The sequence below is a fragment of the Lytechinus pictus genome, chromosome 11, assembly GCF_037042905.1.
Source record: "Lytechinus pictus isolate F3 Inbred chromosome 11, Lp3.0, whole genome shotgun sequence".
Taxonomy (NCBI): domain Eukaryota; kingdom Metazoa; phylum Echinodermata; class Echinoidea; order Temnopleuroida; family Toxopneustidae; genus Lytechinus; species Lytechinus pictus.
Window position 1 is genome coordinate 29,661,312 of NC_087255.1, and position 19,401 is coordinate 29,680,712.

At 35.7% G+C, this 19,401-nt stretch overlaps 2 protein-coding genes across 2 annotated transcripts in view; both read left to right on the forward strand.

The window, feature by feature from the left end:
* Positions 1 to 10,290, forward strand: part of LOC129271144 (MAM and LDL-receptor class A domain-containing protein 1-like) — a 33,573-nt gene extending 23,283 nt beyond the window's left edge. Inside the window, exons 13-19 of the mRNA XM_054908506.2 lie at positions 1,328 to 1,436; positions 3,237 to 3,365; positions 5,221 to 5,495; positions 5,775 to 6,000; positions 6,400 to 6,692; positions 7,677 to 7,764; positions 8,545 to 10,290. Coding sequence (XP_054764481.2) covers positions 1,328 to 1,436; positions 3,237 to 3,365; positions 5,221 to 5,495; positions 5,775 to 6,000; positions 6,400 to 6,692; positions 7,677 to 7,764; positions 8,545 to 8,849 — 1,425 coding nt within the window. The 3' untranslated portion in view covers positions 8,850 to 10,290. The remainder of the gene's footprint in view (positions 1 to 1,327; positions 1,437 to 3,236; positions 3,366 to 5,220; positions 5,496 to 5,774; positions 6,001 to 6,399; positions 6,693 to 7,676; positions 7,765 to 8,544) is intronic.
* A 487-nt stretch (positions 10,291 to 10,777) lies between these two features.
* Positions 10,778 to 19,340, forward strand: LOC129271145 (alpha-N-acetylneuraminide alpha-2,8-sialyltransferase-like). The gene is made up of 8 exons (XM_054908508.2): positions 10,778 to 11,150; positions 12,088 to 12,325; positions 13,269 to 13,394; positions 14,133 to 14,304; positions 15,183 to 15,295; positions 15,630 to 15,719; positions 16,188 to 16,426; positions 16,912 to 19,340. The coding sequence occupies exons 1-8, from the start codon at positions 11,147 to 11,149 to the stop codon at positions 17,142 to 17,144; spliced, it is 1,215 nt and encodes a 404-aa protein (XP_054764483.2). The 5' UTR covers positions 10,778 to 11,146; the 3' UTR covers positions 17,145 to 19,340.
* The last annotated feature ends 61 nt before the right edge of the window (positions 19,341 to 19,401 follow it).

Sequence of the window (19,401 nt, forward strand, 5' to 3'; positions counted from 1 at the left end):
CAGTGATTTGTATCCTCCGGAAAAAGCGCTATATAAATCAAGTTATTATTATAATTATCATTATTAATCAGTATCAACACACAATGTTTCGTGTGTGCCTCCGATATAAAGGAGATTTGTTCAAATTGAAAATAAAATGGTAGACCTGATAATAGTAAACAAATTAGAATAATACATTTTGATAATAATGATGTAACCAAAACAGCAACAATGATAAAATTAATAATAGTCACCACAAATACAGAGCCCTGGGATCGATTTTTTTTTGCCTGGGGGTGCTGATGTAAATTTGAAAAGAAAAAAAGAAAGGAAAACAAAAGTTTCACTACAAAATGGATATCAATTCGGTGCCGAGAAATTTGAAAAGCAAAAAAAAAAAAAAGAGTTTCACCAGAAAATAAACTAAAGGGATGGTCTGGGCTGAAAATATTTATAGCTTTATAAATAGAGTAGAATTCACTGAGCAACATGCTAAAAATTTCATCAAAATCGGATAGCAAATAACAAAGTTATTGAATTTTAAAGTTTAGCAATATTTTGTGAAAACAGTCGTCATGAATATTCATTAGGTGGGCTGATGATGTCACATCTCCACTTGTTCTTTTGTATGTTATTATATGAAATTAGGTTTATTCAAATTTTTTCCTCCAAGAACCAGAAAATTAGATTGACAACTGATTTAGTGCATTAGATATTTATTGCTGCAACTTATTTCATTATAAGGGAGACATATTATTCACACAAGTATGAAATAATGAAAAAAATATGATTTATGTTTATGACATTTTATGACATTTACAAAAAAAGATGGTGGAACTAAAAAACCGAATCAGTTGGAACAGCCCCGTGTGCCCGACAGTAATTTTTTTCCGACATTCTGCAGTCCAGTTTTTGTTTTCCCCTTTCTCTTAAACTCTTTTTTCTTTTCCCCTTCCCCCTTTTTTCTCTCTTTCCTTTTTCCTCTTTTTTTTTTTCTTTCCCTATTTTCCCTTTTTGTTTGCATGTGACTCGTCAGGGGGGGGGGGGGGCAGTCTGTCCCCCCTTAGGTACGCTAGTGCTCTAAAGTGATTAGTTAATAATCCCGTCGTCAACAGTCATTACTCAAAGAGGTTTCCCAGGCTGAAAATAATATGGTTTGAACACATAAAGTCTACAAAACACTGAATATTTCATTTAAATCACAAGGAATAACAAAATTACGACACTTACAAGTTTTCAAGTTTTGCATTATTTCATAACCAGTTTTCAAATTATTCATTTGTTCCTGACGATTAACTTTTACAAAGACAATGGTGTTGTTTGTTTTGTGTTCATAATTGTCTTTCAGATTATCTTTGAAGCTGTTGTGCCAGGCCCAAACAGCCGGTGGAGACAATACATGATGTTTATCATTGATGACGTCAAAGTGGAAAGTGGAGTCTGTCCGAGATTGAATAGTAAGATTTTACCTATTCTGTCGTCACACGGGCTGCATTATACAAATGCAATGGCATGTTGCTTTTAATAGACAACCCCGGTCGTATGATCTACCAAAAGAGCTTCCCGGTTAGTTAAAGGGTTAATGAATTTGTTAACAAACTGCGTAGAAATACTTAGTTAATAATTGACCCAAAATTGTAGTCTTTTGCACCAATTTGATTTTTATCATCTAACTTGACTGGATTTTATACCCTGTAATATATTAACCCTTATTTAACGGGGAGGGGGTGTAAATTTGACCCCCTCCCCCCCCCCCCCCCCCGACGAATTTTGTCACTATGCTGGGGCGAAACCAAAGTGCGCTAAAAGTCATTTTGGGCAATATCAGATATTTAATTTTTGTCATGCCCGATTCAAAGACAACACTTTGAAGATTATTTAATTTCGGAATGAGCATTAAGGTTGTTTCCTACTTCAAATCGTAAAATGTGACATTTTGCAAATTGCCGCGTATATTACAAGCTAGTTGAAAAACAAATTTTTTCACAGGAAGTTTTTCATGTATATGAAATGGCTCTCACATAATCCTGAAAGTGAAAGTAGATAAAAGACGCCTTTCAAGTGGTTTATAGGATGATTATTCCTCGAAATATGATATAATCCATGTTTTTGCATTTATATTAGAAACGTTTTAATTTCCGTTTAAATTCAATCATCATTTGATGATTGATACTAGATTTAGCTGCCCATTTTTATGGTAGAACTGATTTTGCTTGAAAATACCCCCCAAAATATGATTATTTTAATACCATGCAGTCATCTGTCATCGCAAAAAAAACTTAAAAACGTGATTTCGTGTACAATGTCAATGCAAATTTTGTTTTCAACAACAACAAATCGCAAAAGTATAATTATTTTCACTTTAGCTGGTTTAAATTGATTCATTTTATGGTATTTACGATCGCAAAAGTGTCCCCGACAAAGTTCATCGAAAAAACAAAGGTCCTAAAAAAGGTAGAGAAATATTTAAGAATTTTGAAGACAATAAAATGCATAGTAAATTCCTGTTTTGGCAGTAATTTGTAGATCTTTGTTGGAAATGTGAAAGATGATATTTTCACCCAAACTTTCCACTCTATTAGCATTCTAACTAGTAATTAAAAGAATATATTTTATTTTTTTAAATGAAAATGTTTTGAATATATTTTTTAATAACAAAAGGGTACCTAAAGAAGATTTCATCATAAACTGCATTGTTTTAAAGCAGATGCGAATCAGTAAACACCACCTCAAGTCCTCAGCTACTCAAATCTGGCCAGGTTCCTAACCCACAATGCAACATTTCGACAGTGTAGTCTTAAAATATAGGCCCATTTGAATGATAACACACTTATTCAGTACTCAGTACATTCATATCACAATAATTAACTTACCAAGGTGCAAAAGTTTTGTAAAACAACTGCTTTCTCAAAACATATATTCCAAGACTATCTGTTTATAGTCAGTAAGAGGCCCCATACGTTCCCCTGTAAATGCTTTCTATCACAAACTTCCGATGCGATCGCGCGGTCGACGGCCTATCGGTTCTCAATATTTCATGCGTAAATCAGCACAATTTGAATAAAAGACCTAATTAAAATTTTTAGTGAAATTCTGCTCTCCATCCCCTAGATTGCACTATTTTCTACCACTATTTTCGTCGCAATCCTCGAAACCCGCTGCCAAAAAAGTGACGGTGGCCTGACAAGAGTGAAAATACCGTATGACTACTAGGATTTAATTGTGAAATAAATTGTTGTTGGTGTTGTTTCTTTCAGGAAACCCTGCATCCTGTGATTTTGAAGAAGACACTTGTAATTACTGGGGTCACTGGACGAGGATAAGCGGGGAAACCCCGTCCAGACATACCGGACCGCCTAGTGATCATACGATCGGAAATTCTAGTGGTAAGTAACATTATCATTGTTTCAACTCAAAAGGTGATTGCCTTGATCGGTTTAGACCCCGAAGATATTCTCACGTTATAACTTCCCTCCCTCTTTCTGCGTCGTTACTCTGGACTTTACAAAATCTTAATTTTTCTATTTTTGCTACATTATTATTTATTACTTTTTTTGTTTTTTACTTTATGTCTCCAAAAAAATACACATCTATTTTCATTCGAAATTCACAGACTCAGTATCAGTATCTCAGTATCATCCGGTAGGCTTTTCGTCATAACATTGGATATGCATCAGTCGTTATTAGTGTGATTATGGTTAGTAGCAGTAGTAGGAGGAAGGGGAGTAGTAGTAGTAGTAGTAGTAGTAGTAGTACATGTAGTAGTATGGTCTTTACCTCCTTTGGTCACTACAGAAAGATTGCAGACCTTTGGCAGTGCGTGGCTATGGTAGGATTGGGGGCGAAACATAGCATAGGCGTTGCAATGTCTTATCCTATCCGGAGTCCAAGACTTCTCCACCCCTGTTAAATGTAGCCCCGTTTCTGCATGAGGACAGTATATTCTGTTCCGGTCCCCTAAGGATTCTTAGACATGATAATGAAGCCTGCATGGATGGACAGATTTACCTATAAAAAAGCCCGTATACCACGGATTAGAGGTAGCTTGACCAGAGGGTGATACTTTGGCTGTAGAAAGAGCCATCAATTACCGGATTCGGTTTATTGGAGAAAACTGGGTTTAGATTTGAGTCTCCTTTTGACTAGTTATAATAATAATAATAATAATAGGCTATTATGTAGCGCCATCTATCTAGAAATGGCCTGTCGGAGTGTTACAACCAGAAAACGTACCGTCCGACCCTCACAAAAGTTGGTCCAGGTATCGGCCCTTACTCATTCAGCAGTTGATAAGTACAGGACTTTCCTGGCCTGAATCCTGTTTGTTCACGAATGAGGAGTTCATCCACGAAAGGTACTACTTGGTAAAAGTATTAATAGTCTTCATTAAAAAAAATCGTGTACATGTAACAGAGCAGATAGATGGGTCTGTAACTTGTTGGGCTGGCTGGTTCTTTGCCTGGTTTGAGTGATGTAAATACTCTCGATTCATTCCATGTATTATTTTGTACAGTGTCTTCACTTAGACATTGGTTCAGCATGTCAAGGAGCCATCGGATTGAAACGGGTCAGAGATGTTTCATCTACTCGCAGAAGATATCATCTTATTCAGCTGATTTCTTACTCTTCATTGCATTGATGTCACTGCACAAGTCATTCATGCTGAACTGACTACTGAATTCGGGTGACTTTTCTGAGGCTGTTACTGCATTTCGAGTGGTAATGGTTTGTGGGTGATGGTTAAAGATATCCTGATATTTTACAAACAGTTGATGGGAGACTTCGTCAGCCTTGTGGTGATGGCTGCATTCTAATAGTTTGGTCGATGCCGAGAGTGTGTCTGCAGTAGTAGCCTAGTAGTAGAAGGATGAGGAGCAGGGGCAGGGCCAGACTATTTTGGTGGGGAGGCAAGATATCCTAGTTTTCCCAAATTATGAATGAATGTGGGAGTATAGAGTTACCCTACCAATAACTATCTTTTGTGCTCTACTTTCTTTTCTCTCTCTCTTTCCCCCGCTTTTTCTTTTCTTTTCTTGTTTTTCTTCCTTTTTTTAATTTCCCCCACTACTCCTTGAAAGCCAAAGTCGTCGATAGCTTCTTGTTTCCTGTAACGCATCTGACAGTAGTGGTATTAGTAATGGCAGTAGTCGTATCTTACCATTATCATTATTCCCATTGTTTTTACCACAATCATTTCTACTTCTTGTGTTATCGTTTTATTATACTGTGTTTTTGACTTAGGGCACTACATGTACTTCGAGACGTCACAGCCCGTTCGACCGCGGTCCGTCGGGTATCTGATCTCGCCTCGAATGCACTGGTATGGCAAACAATGTGTACGGTTCTACTACCATGCTAGTGGCAATGACACTCGTAGAATGGAGGTGTATTTGAGAGAGCAAGCTCAGTGGTCTAATCAGGGTCAACAGCTCACTCAGTTAAAGTTGATTGAAGGCAAACAGAAGGATGCTTGGGTGCCCGTCAATGCTGATATTGAAATTAGTGGTGACTTTAATGTAAGTATACCTCCAAAACTACTCTTTGCATTTATTCCCTTTACTATCCTTACCCTTGAGGTGACTTTAACCCATCATTTATCAGATTAGACCTGTGTAGTGCTAAAAGACGAGTGTTATCAATGATCCCTATTAGGCCAACTGCTGACTGGTTAGGAAACTTTGGAAACGGTGCGGAACAAGCCCGCTTTCCGGTGTGTGCTAACTACAAAAAAGGGCAATCTCCTTCACATTTATGCCCATGATTCGAATCACATTATTCTGTGGCTTGTTACGCAGATTATATTCAAAGCATATGCTGGGAGAGGCTACCAATCAGATATAGCTGTTGATGATATCATCATTCTTAATCATCCTTGCGTTGATCTTGTCACGGAAACATCGTGTGATTTTGAGCTAGGACCCGACAATTGCGGATTCACCAACTCTGCTAAGAATGAAATCAGCTGGGACTGGTATGACGCCATCTACGGCAAAGGTTTTCCACTCCTCAGTAAATCAGTGGGTATGTTGTATCAATTATTTGTTATTGTATGCCTCCTGTGAAGCCAGGTTAAAGAAAGATGATTATTGTTTATGTGATATTGTTTTTATTGGGATGGCAGGGACATAGAAGGGGCGGAACTCATATGCGAGGGGTGTACCTCAGCCTCCGCACCTTCTCCAGTATGTACAACTGGATGAAGAATCCACATAACATTTAAGTCATGCTAATTATACGAACAAGTTAACAAAAACCTAATCCCTTTGTCCAGTTCTGATGGGTTCTTAAACATCGTTTTAATTATCAATTATATTGAAAGATTTGCTTAAAGTTTGGAATAATCAAAAGTGTTATCTACTTGAAAACTTTCTATGCTCTAATCATATAAAGCATAAAGGTTTATTTCTTCTCCTTCTCCAGCTACCAATTCCTTCATGTATCTCTCGCTATACAACTCGTCATCATCAAAACGGCAGATTAATGAACTGTATTCCGGTCACCTGACTGTTTCACCCACCACCCGGGATCTGTGTATCAGCGTTGAATACTTGATAGAAGGTACCAGCGACCAAACAATAGCTGTGATTGTGGAAGAAAAGGATGGAACAAGAAGACAGGCTGGGTCTGTAAGCAATAAGAACATGACCGAATGGAAGATGTATACCGCATCCTTGCTGCAATCCCACTCTCTCAAACCTTATATTGTTTATAAGGTAACATTTTCAATTTCGTCATTGATTTTCCACTATTTTATTTTTATTTCATTTTATTTTATAAAAAAAATATAATAAAAAACATGCTAATTTAAAGTTGACACACAACAATTGTTGTCTATATTTTGTTCATAGCATGTGAAAAATAACGAATTTACAGTGATTTGTATAATTATAAAAACAATCTGTAAACGTAATACGGAGGCAAACGATATCCTTGGGCAATGTACATTATTAAGAGTCCTTTAAAGAAGAATAACTTTTCCCTTATGTAATGGTTGAATATAGATTTAGATTTAGATTTAGATTTATTCATTTTCCGTTCACAAAGCACAACAAAATCAAACAATACATAGTCAAATTTAAAGTACAACATCAATCGGAATAAGGTATAAACAATGATAACTAATGCGAACTAAAGTAACTTTGACTATAATGACTATATAAAACAGAACGGAGGGGCTTGCCAAGAAAAGCAAAGCTTGTATGAGAGGCAAGCTCCCGTAACTTAGTTTCAGTAGGTATATTACAAAACTACAGTATAAAGGAGAGACGGAAGACAGTTTAAAAGGAGGCTATACAAAATATCGAAGGTAACAACGAAAGAGTGACACAAATTAGAATAAGTGATAATAGTAATAAAATAATAAAAAAAAAATAATAATATGGTTACAATAATTGTGATAATGAGGGAGGAACAGAGAGGCAAATGTAGGGAGAGAGGGGGTGCATGTACAATTGGAGGTGCAAAGAGGAGCACGGCAGGTGCGGGAAAAAGTCGGCAGGCAAGTTGTATCCTGGGAGGTTTAAAAAAAAAGTTTTTGTTGTATATAGTTTTGGTAATATGGTAGAATATATGTAAGCACATGTATTGTGTCGTATGTCTAATTTTCGAATTTAATTTGTAAATGTTACAAGTTGTCTTATATTTTAATTAAAAAACATGGTTCTTCAAATTTGATTTTTTTTTAATTCGTTCTTTAGGTGGTGATATCTGTCGAATCTTCGGACAATGCAGCCCTTATTGCTGTGGATAACTTTGTTGTGTCATCTGCAACCTGCGCCTCGCTTGGTAATTTGAATAGTAATATGTGTATAAATGATGGATAGATGGATGGATTGATAGATAGATATATAGATAGATGGATGGATGGATAGATAGATGAATTGCGGAGACATTTACTATTTCCACCTATGAATTGATAAATCAATTGACATTTCGTGTAAGAGAATGTGTGAAGGGTGTATGCCTGTATGCATAAATTATTTTGGAAGAAAACAGTTTCTAAAAGTGCGTAATTGGCGCGGAATGAATAAATGGAATTTTGGATTTGAGATGTAATATTAATTATTTTCATTCTGCTCACAAATATTGATGCATTGGGTAGAGTGAGGCCACTAAGACCGAATGAATTACATTTCAAGAAAATAGTTCGCAAATATGGTACGCTTTTATCATGTTTATGCATTCACAGACCATGTAGACAGTATCATGAAACTATTTTTTTAAATTTACGATGCAATGCTTGTGAAGAAGCTCATTCGTCAAAATATATTGTTATGCAAGTGCAAAAGAAGTACCCCTTTTCTTCCGCATGCACATAGCAATGGGCTCTTCGTCCCCCCCCCCCCCCCCCGGAAAAAGACAAAACAAAACAAATATTACAAATGCGTCATAGGAGTCGTCAGTCACACCCCCAAACCCGGCTCCAAAACCGACGATAATGTAATTGAGGAAAACACAATATCTTTGTTCGTTTTACATGTTGGTTTGTGTAGTGTGACTGTAACCTCAAACATCCTCATTATCAAGCTTCTGTATTAACTTTTTTCTCTCTCTCAAAATGGTCAGGATCCACGAGTGGGAGTGCATCGCGGCGTAGTAACCGATCTGGTATGGCTGCTGGTCTCACCTTCCTCATCCTTCTCATCGTAGCTGCCTTGGCTGTACTCGCTTTCATCTATCGAAGTCGCATTCAATCCCTCGTTCATCGCTGCTCTCAGTCTGTTACCGAGATGAATTACAAACGTTCCGATGTCGCTTTCGTCAACGAAGACAAGAAAGAATCGGTCGAGATTTCCGCCACCGGGAACCAGGAATCGCCGACTGCACCCGAGTCTACCATTGAAGACGATAAAAAGACTCAGATAAACTAGGAAATATCGAAGTTATTGTTTTGTGATGGAGCCAACATGGGACATTTCGTTCATTGTTCTCGTCACGCGTGCCATTCAGGAGTGCCTTATCGCTATCAAAAACACGTTTTGTTTTTGTATAATATAGCAACAGATATTGGAAGAATCAGTATCAATTTTATGATGTTTTAATGGGTTAAGTATTCTAGGAATATTTGATATGTTTTTAAAAACTGTACCTTTCTTAACGTTATTATGTTATCTATTTTAGTGTATTGAAAGTTGGTTGAATGCCACGCACGTGATGCATCAAGGATGACCTCTCATAACTTGAAATTGTAATATGAATGTTTGTTTTTAAGCATAAAATATTAACATTTTGGTCTTTAAGTTGCTAATCCTGCCTTTCTATATACTTCTTTGAAAATCGACAGATAGGCTTTACCGTATTAAGGGGCAGCGTGGCCGCCGAGAGTAGTACTAGTGATTGTAATGATGATTATGATGATTGTGATTTCGGTGATCATGAAGATGATGATGGTGCATGGTGATTAGGTCCTCTATATCGCTACGAGAAAAGATCAAAATAACAATGATTGTACTACTTCTTCTATATGATTATGATAATAATAATGATAATAAAATAATAACAATAACAATAAAACTTATCATGATGACGATGATGATGATGATTATGATGATGATGATGAGGATGATTATGATGAGGATGGTGGTGATGGTGGTTGTCGTGGTGGTGAGGAAGATGACAATGATAACAATACTTGTAATAGTGCATATCAATTGCTTGTTTATAGAACAACTTTCAAAAGTTTGACAATCTTTCAACATTTGTATATTCACATTATTATATAAAGTGATAAATTCTATGAATGTATAATACATTCCAAACACTACCGCATATTTTTCTTCTATTTTGCTTGTTCTGTATGTCATCGTATTATCATATCAAAGATTGCATAAATGTTTTACGTACATGTATTTCATTTTATATGGTTTTCATCAGTATTGTCATTGTTTTGTACGTAGGAAATTCGAATTACACAAAATTGTCTGATTTCGTGTGTATCGTCTTGTCTTTAATGTAAAAAAGAGGGATATTCACAATATTAGTTCTTATTAATGTTTGTGAGCTTAAAAGACTTTTTAAACAAATAGCTTACGAACAGATCACAATTTAGTTAGATGTCGCATTATTTCATCATATGGTGTTTCATAAAACTTATACATGACTTTTAGCCTTTTTTATCCGGTAATGAGATGCAGTATTTTTGGGGGGTATAACAGTTATATTTAAATAATCGCTAACCAGAATTTCAATCTACAAATGTCTTTTTTTCTTTAAATTCAGTTCATGAATTAAAGCGTCAACGTTCATGTACAGATCACTAATAATATTGAGTAAAAGTCTTTGGTAACTTACGAACAGATTTATCAAACACCATCCCATGGATATGCCATATTTTGTTTGTGTTTGTCCTGAAATGCATGTGAGTGCGTGTGTGTGAGTGTGGAAGATATTGTAAGATTAGTATACTCACGCCCATGAAACGAAATGGAACGAGAAATAGCAAACTTATGACAATATGAACATGATGAAATTTCTTTGTCTCCCTTAAAACAGGACAAGGCTTTTGGGGGTATACAATGCCTGTCGATTATAGGGCTGCTAATTATGATTTATTGAACTAATCCACATGAGATCTATATACTCCACATAATCCATCGTAGACATTTGTGATCAATGATTATATGAAACCTGTAGTTTACTAAATTTCGTGATTTCTATAGGAAAACGGCTTCAGACAATAGTTTATTGCAGCATGTCATCCCGATCGAACACTCCACGATTCGTGTACAATTTTGAATCCCGACTTGAATCTTGAACGTGGACAGCGCGCATTGATTAGAAATAACGCAATAATCAATTTGAGTCGGCCCGGTGAGCACTGTATCATTGCATTCAAACTGGTCTCCGATTCCCTCTCCCTCCAAGAGAAACCCCATTGAATACTCGTCGCTTTGTATTGCTTTTTGTTTTGTTACATAACCTTATTGCCGTTTGCTGAAAACGAAATTCGCTCGATAAAGCTTTTACATGCTGTATGGCCTGTCATAGACTATATCAAAAATAACGAGAAAGGATACTTCGAATGTATGAAAATGGTGGACTGTTCTTTAAAGTAGTACCAAGGAGAAGAAGAATACATAGACGCAAGAAATACCTTCAATGATAAATCATACATGGAATTGCTTGTTGATATACTTTCCGAGAAGATACTTTGGATGAGCTACGTAACATGGGTATGATAATCGTGCTTTTATAGTAAACTGTGTGTTTTCATTTTACTACCTCCCTAAACTCCTTCTCTTCTGATCACAAACTTAATTGGACCTATATAGATCAGATTAATTGCACTAGCTTTTATCCGTACAACTTATTTCGTATCAATCATCTTATCTGTATTAAGATTGATTCTAAAAGAAAGTATTTTCCTTAGCTTTCCTTAGATTAAGATCATGAAGGACATCATAAAAACCTGTCGTCTGGCAAGTTGTCAGATCTTACAAATTTCGCAATTTTAAATTATTGAAAAGAACAGATGTCTAACGGTAACTATGGTAACTGTCGAAAGATACGGCCCTGTTTAGCTTGTCCATTACGAAACTGAATTATTCAAAAATGATAAGCAGGATATTTGCTACGGCAAAAGCGACCTACATTGTTATACGAAAGAAGTTAGGTATCCTTGGATTTAACCATAGGTTGTAAAACTATTAACACAGCTCGGTATCACATGAAGATTTTACCGACAGGTGTTGAAACTACTGTGATGGAGTTAAAAATGAAGCACCTCCGAGTGTTAATTCGATACTGTAGCTAGTTAGTAATTTACTTTGGTAGTATCGATCCAATAATCACACTATTGTGTTATTTTACACAAGTGGCAATTTTAATAGTGTAACACCGATCAAGTATAAAGATGTGTTAACATTAATTATTTTCAACATTCGGGTGAATTAGCAGGGAATTTTTGTTCTCTTTAAGATTTTAAATAGACACCAATTGTGTTATTATAACACAAAATGAATCAACACCAGCTTATAGCGTTGTACATTTAACATCAAACGCTTTGCAGTGAAGGCTTTAATTTTTAAGATCAGACTAATTATTGCTATTATTGACGAAAATTTAAATAACTAACCGTTCTGTCCTAATAAAATTCGTTTGATATCACAGCTCGACGCTACCAATTCCGGCACAGACTAACGGTACACCACCGGTCATCAACTTTCTACACCGAGAATGCCAGTATGTTGGTCATTTTGGCTGTTGCCATGGCAACGATCTTCACGATAAGTTATTTCACGGCTAATGCTTCAGAACTGATGGCCAATCGAGCTAGACCTGTTAGTACTTCAAGATTAGCTAAACGCCCAGAGACACCGCCACCCGCAGAACCCATGTCGAAACATAAGTAAGTTGCCGTATCAATAATTTTATATGGTTGTTAAAGAGAAAATTAGCGTACTCTGGTAATGTATTGATAATGGACGATTTCGGAAAAATATACATGCTTTTGGGCATTGCAGAGTGGTGAAAGGGGCCATCTTGGTTGATCAGGGAATTGTCATTAAAAATGTCATGATTTGGTAATGTAAAAAATGACTAGCCTTATTTCAGCAATCGAGATATTATAGAACAAGGGTTCGTAACACCAACATAAATCAATGGAGGTTCATTGCCGCCAACCCCTTTCAGATAGTCGGCACTAGATGATCTGACGGGGAGGTGGGTTAGGGGTCTAACTCCCCCCCCCCCCTCCTTGCGGGCTGCCAAATAAAAAAAGGTAATGACCTACATTTTAGAGACAACCCCAAATTACCTTGTAACCCCCCCCCCCCTTTTTTTTGGCTTGTCAAATTTCTCGGTCAAACCCCTCCTTAGAAAAAAAGCTAGATCCGCCCAAGCCTATAAGTTCATATTTTAGTAAATACTATTATTATCATGCTTTATCTTAAAAGTGTTTCCATGTCCATACGGCATGATTTTACATGGAATTTTAGTCACTTAATTCACTTCCTAAAAAGAAGACGTATGATTCTTGGCACCTCATCCTAGCGTTTTAAAGCGTTAATTCTCAATTTTATCTACCATTGTCTAACTCTCAACATGCTCAAGGTACTTTGATATTTGTTTAAGACAGATCAACGAATCCACTCTCTAATTCACCATACTATCAACATGTTTTTTATAGTACATTCAATATAAACTTGTAAATAATTTTAATATTTGCTGTATTGTGGTAAAAGTAACGTTTCTGGTATAAATAGATGTCATTCTTTTCCGAGATCATGATATCAATATTATTACTATTGCCAATGTTGCCTAATGTTACTTTTGTTATTTTTCACTCTCAGATCTGACCAGCATTTCACTCCAAATTTGTGGAATTTTGTGGTAAATGAAGCAGAGAAGCTCTTCCTATACCAACATTTCTTAGAAACACCATGGAAACGAAATACAACAAATAAACAATTATGGAGGTAATAATGTAAACAATACCCTTCCCCGAAATGTTGACTTCGACATCGTTTTAGACAATTAACAATGAATTATTGCATTGGAAGAAAATTGCTGAAAGATTTATTCCTAAATAAATAAAAATCATATTTCCTTAATTCTCTTTTACTAGTATTTTGTTAGACAATAAATCCGGCTATAGGGAGACATCCATCTTCTTCGTGAGAATAAATCTAAACCCGATTGATGTAAGCCTGTTTTAATGTATACCAGATTGGAATATTTTCCCAACTTATCTCGAACGATTTAACTATAAAATAAAAGAAGTATATCTATTCCCTCCCCCGCAATATTCCCAAATATTGTTGGGTATTTACGGCAGCGATGGTGGCTCGCAATGTGAAATTGGCAGTGAAATCAATTGAGTTTTTAGTTTAAATGTTTCGAAGGCATTACATAATTTTTTTTTAATGATTAGATATTACTGTCCGTCATTTTCTTTTTTTAATTATTACTACTTGTGACATCCTTAACCAGCCCAGGGCTTCATGGCATAAAAGTTGTAATCAATCGCTAAAAATGCGAATGACCAATCAAAATCAACATTGCATGAACATTTTGTTCAAAACACTGACAATGAACCAATCAGAGTGATTCTTTCATATTTGTAATTCATTGCAATCGTTTACATAACAAGACCTTATTATTTTGCTTTTAATGATATTTATATGACTTTGTATTGTCTCTTTGTTTCTTTTTAGATCGGAATGGCAGGATTTATCTCCCAATTGTACTGCAGAAAAAGACTTTGTCTTGACACAAACAAATGTAAAAGAGAACGATTCCCTGGTCTATAGCTTGTATCGAAAGGTGAAAGGTAAAGCCATGAAGCAGTTCAAAGTCACCAAACAATTGATGCAAAATATTCCAAACGTAAGTCATAAGTTGTTCTTAATAACCATTTAGCATGTTTAGTGCGAGCTTACTGCATATCGGCTATCATAATTAGTGATGAATGCATAAATTATTGGTTAATGCTAACCTGCTAAGTCGCATCGATGATACTGACTTCATTCAAACATTTGTGTGACTGTGAAATTAATATTCAACCTTTGCTGAAAAGCCAAGCACAGTCATGTGCAAAGCCCATTTAACATTATAGTTTTCATAAAAAGAGCGGGGCGACCACGTGTTGTAATTCAATAAGGGGCCAGAGTTGGCGTCATCCCCATCCTCCTCTCAATAACTTCCTTGACCCTCTTTTGTAATTTTTTTCAAATGTTCTTTTACTTAATAAAGAGGGTGATTCCCCCCCACACACACCCTTACACACAGTCACACACACACACATTGCGGAGGCACCCCTGAATAAACTACAGCATGGCGAGTATCCCTCACTGCGTATTATGGTCAAGTTTCAGGCCGTCGGTCTCAAAACCGGGTTGATGGTATAAAATATCCCCTAGCATGAGCCGTTATTAATACCCATGAAGACTTTATATAAGTTCTAATAAAAAAAAGTATGATTTAATGAATGCTAAAAAAAAGAAACGTACTAATTAAAGTTTTCAGTTTTATTTTTTGACGTCACATGCGAGAAGGCCGTCCATGACATGCTAGTCAAACTTACCTAAAATGCAATTTTTCTAATAAAATATTTTGTTTTTCGATATACACGCATAAACAGAGTACATTTCATTATGATTCAACGATACGAATAATGTGAATATTGAATCTTTCTCCAACCCCCTCTCCCTCTCTCTTTCTCTCCCTTTCTATCCCTCTTTCACTCTCTCTTTCTCACCTCGTAGGCTTCACCACTTGATGGAGTTCGACTCGGTCGGTGTAGTTTAGTGGGGAATAGTGGCATCCTACTCAACAGTAACTGTGGGAAACAGATTGACCAGGCAGATTTTGTATTCAGGTATAATAAATATAACATATTCTCACTTATTAAAACATTTGATCAAAATTCCCCTCTGTTCTTAATATATTAACAGCTGCATTTATTGGATGCTAATATAATTCTTCTTGTACAAATTCCTTGCTTAAGGTTCATAACTACACTCACGATCATATATATTAATTTTAGACAAGTCATATAATGGACTTTTACTGATTGCCGTTTCTTATGGCAGTAAATGGACTACTAAAAATATATTACATATATTTCAAATGTTAGTTATAAACAATATATGGTTAATGTTTTCCATTTGACTTTCAATAAATGCACTGTATCCATTAATTTCTCCTTACAGGTGTAACACAGCACCCATAGCGCCTTTTAGATCTGATGCTGGGATGAAGAGTAACCTTACAACTATGAACCCAAGCATCATTGAAAGAAGGTATGATTAATTGGGTTCATTCATCGGGTTCTTATAGGTCGAACAATTTTCTATACTTTATACATGTATGTTTATGCAGATTTCAAAATATGATACATGGGGAGCATTTCGTGAAAAGACTTGTACGTTTTATCAGACAAGTCCCGTTTTATCCGACAGTAACCATAGTGACAGACTGACAGTGCCTCTCAGCCAATCAAAATCAAGAAAAGTTGTCAGATCTGACAACCTGTTGGACGAAAATGTTGATGAAACGCCCCCCCCCCCACCCCAGACTTCGTTTAATTTTTATTTTGCTTGTATATAACCAAAACATGAAACCGAAAAATATCAACAACTGATGTACCTGATTATGATCCAGTTCTTGCATAATTTATATTCCAAAATGTTTCTATGTATCACACACACACACACACACAGACACAAATCGATCTCAGTTTTTCGCTTACATTTTTTTCCCTTTTTCAGATTCAATTTTCTAAAAGAAGAAGAGAACATTACGTCATTTGCCAAGGCGGTGTCACAGTACAATGGTGATATCTGGCTACCGTGCTTCGGAGTCCAGTCACACACGAAAACATGTTTGAAAGCGCTGGATGTATACGAGGAATTCAATCCAAGATTATTGGTCGCTAATCCAGCGCACTTTCGTCTCGTTTGGGATTTCTGGAAGCAAAGGAAATTTGGAACTGAAACTCTATCTACAGGTTGGTGAAATCAATTGAGTTTCATCTTTTTTTTGTTAAGGTCATTTGCCAATCAGTCGTTCAAAGATTGTATATAAAGATTGATAGAGGGCTCAATTTATGGTTTTAAGAAATCGAGTGGTACACAATAGAGAAAGAAAGGGGAGGGAAAAGTGTATAACTAACGAAAAACAAATAGTTGAGTGTAATGTTATTGCTTGCTCATTCGGGTAGACTTGATTTAGGAAGGGGATTTTTTTTCGTTGAACTTTAATAGGAATGGTTTACCTACCTGAATGATAAGTATTGGGTTCATTTGCAAGCATATCAATTTATTTCTTAAAGAGATGGTTTGGTACTTAGAGAGATAGTGCTTTGGTTATTACCTTTTCAGCTGCACTGAATTTGAACACCTTTACTGTATCACTTTATATAGAAAGAATATCAACTAAATTTCACTATTGATTTCATTAATTGAATGATTAATATTTTTGCCGGCTATACAGGGTTCTATTTGATGCATATTGCACTGAGCGTGTGTGAAGAAACACATCTCTATGGATTCTGGCCCTTTTCATCTCAACTGGACCCATTTCCTGGACAGGTCCATGACGTTCCATATCACTACTTTGATGGTCTTAAGGTTACCAAGAATCATGACATGAGCAAAGAGTTCCAAGTTCTTCTGCAGATGCACAAGCACGGTCTGCTCCGAATGCACGTTGGAAAATGCTCATAGCATTTATATCAAACCTTGATTATAGGAAGGACTTTCAACAGGGACTATTTACCTTTCTGGCAGTCTGACTGTTGATTAGAGAGCAATGGAGCAGATAAACAAGCCATTTGAATACTTCTCCTGCGCATCGGGAAACGCTACGACATCCCTCTCATTGAATATTTTCATGACATTCTGATTTGAAAAAAAAGGAACACTGGCGACACAAGTGTATCTTGCGTGCCACCAAAACGGGTCTTGATTGTATACTCGACATGCTCGATGGTTTCGTTGGTTTTTCCAATCCGTTGTCAGCCATACACGCTCCCGCCGTATGTAATCATAATGTGCTATAGTCTTGCCTTAAGTTGGTGCTGATTGAATTTTGCTTTGACATTCATCAATTATGATAAGGTAATTTGTATATGATAGAAGTTTACTTTGTTACCAACCATCCCAAAACCAACAATATTTAAGTCGCCAGGGAATATTCTCTATAATAGCAAATATAATAATTTAGTTTTCAATATGCATAAATCAGACAATTGGCTTGTCTAAAAGATTAATTTTTTTTTTATATACTGTCAAACATTGAATTTGTAAAGTTTAATAAAAGAACAAAAAAGATTCAAGAGTTACTTTGACACCAATTTTGCGGACTGCTTGGAAGTTTCACTGACATTGTATAGTTAGTGTTCACATCTCATGCTTCAACCTCAAACTTTGTTTTCTCCTTATTTTTAGAAGCTGTTGCTGATTTTCTTCTGCATTCAATCAAGTGCATGTGAGGGTTATGTTGATCAATTTTGACAAGCTACATATCATTTCAAAGCTTATGATGAGCCATTTCAAGCTCAATGAAAGTCTCAAAATTAATTTTGAAGCCAAATCCAACTTAATGTTGGTTTGGGGGTGGCTGGTAACCTATGATCCTGTTTCAAACGATCCTGTATATTGTTGTTCATTGTAAATTCATTTCGAGCTACATTAGTCCGAAAATATATTTTAGCATGTATGACTGGCTGTAGAAAAATGAAAATTGACCTCCAACTCGCAGACACTGTGGCCCGTATTCTGAACTTGAGTTTGAATTATGGTCTATACTTCTGTTTTGGTACAACTATTTGAGACTTTATTTTACAAAAAAGGTTCAATCTATCAGCTCATATGACACATAAATCATTCATAATTGTCTGGGAGTGATGACTAAAACAATTTAACATTACAATATGGGGAAAGGAGGTAATCATAACGAAAATATAATACAAGCAACAAAAAATTGACCTTTTCAGCTTGTCATATTTTAAACACAGAGTTCCATTCGTCAATCTGAACTTCAGAATACGATCCTGTTCGATTGTAGTGCTTTGAACTTTTTATGAATTTCAGTGAGTGAGTGTGAATATAAGGGGTTTAATTTGAAAAATGAAAAAATTAACACGAATTTCAAATATTGTTCAAACTGAGTAGATATCTTGACATTTAGTAATACATGATTTGTGTATAATTTAAAATGCAATTGTTTTTATCGACGGAATAAAAAAAATGGTGAAATATTTAAGAAAATCAAAGAACTTTACCCAGTTATGGGTAAATAAAAGGAAATATTTGTCAGGAAAGTGTAGGGTTAGTTGACGAGTGGTGAAAATCATTTCGCCATTCTAAATATTAAAAATTATTTGAATCCATTGGTTGCTCTACAGGGTTACAAGGTTCTAGTTGAATATTCGAGAGATAAAATACCTCATCTTCTGTAAAGAAAAAGAAAAATAAATGGTGAAATGCATGTTATAATCCTGTTTCGTTATTTCCATGAGTTTGATTTCACATAACACTTTGCACATGATTTCGTGTCTATATTTTACTCAACAAACATGTTCTTTCTCTATACCGAATATTGGGTATACTTTTACTCAATTATTTTAGAAGGGTGAGTTAAGTTCTAAACTGTAGAACAAGTTTAAATCAATTTCTAAGGAATTCTAGGTCTTATCTCCTTAATTTATCATTCATGGCAAATGTTTACTATGTATTATGTACCTAAATATTCACTTAAATTTATTTTATACTCGGGTTATTATTTTCTTTAAAATTAATCGGGAGTTTTATGAACACTATCAATCACTCAGAATTTGAATATTATTCATCATTGGTGAAGGAGTTGGCTACGAGTGCTCAATAAATGTGTGGTCTGAACTTTCAGAAGACCTTCACGAACAGTTTCCTCAAATTTTTGCTATTATTAAACTAAACTTGGCGTCATAGTATAACACTGGTC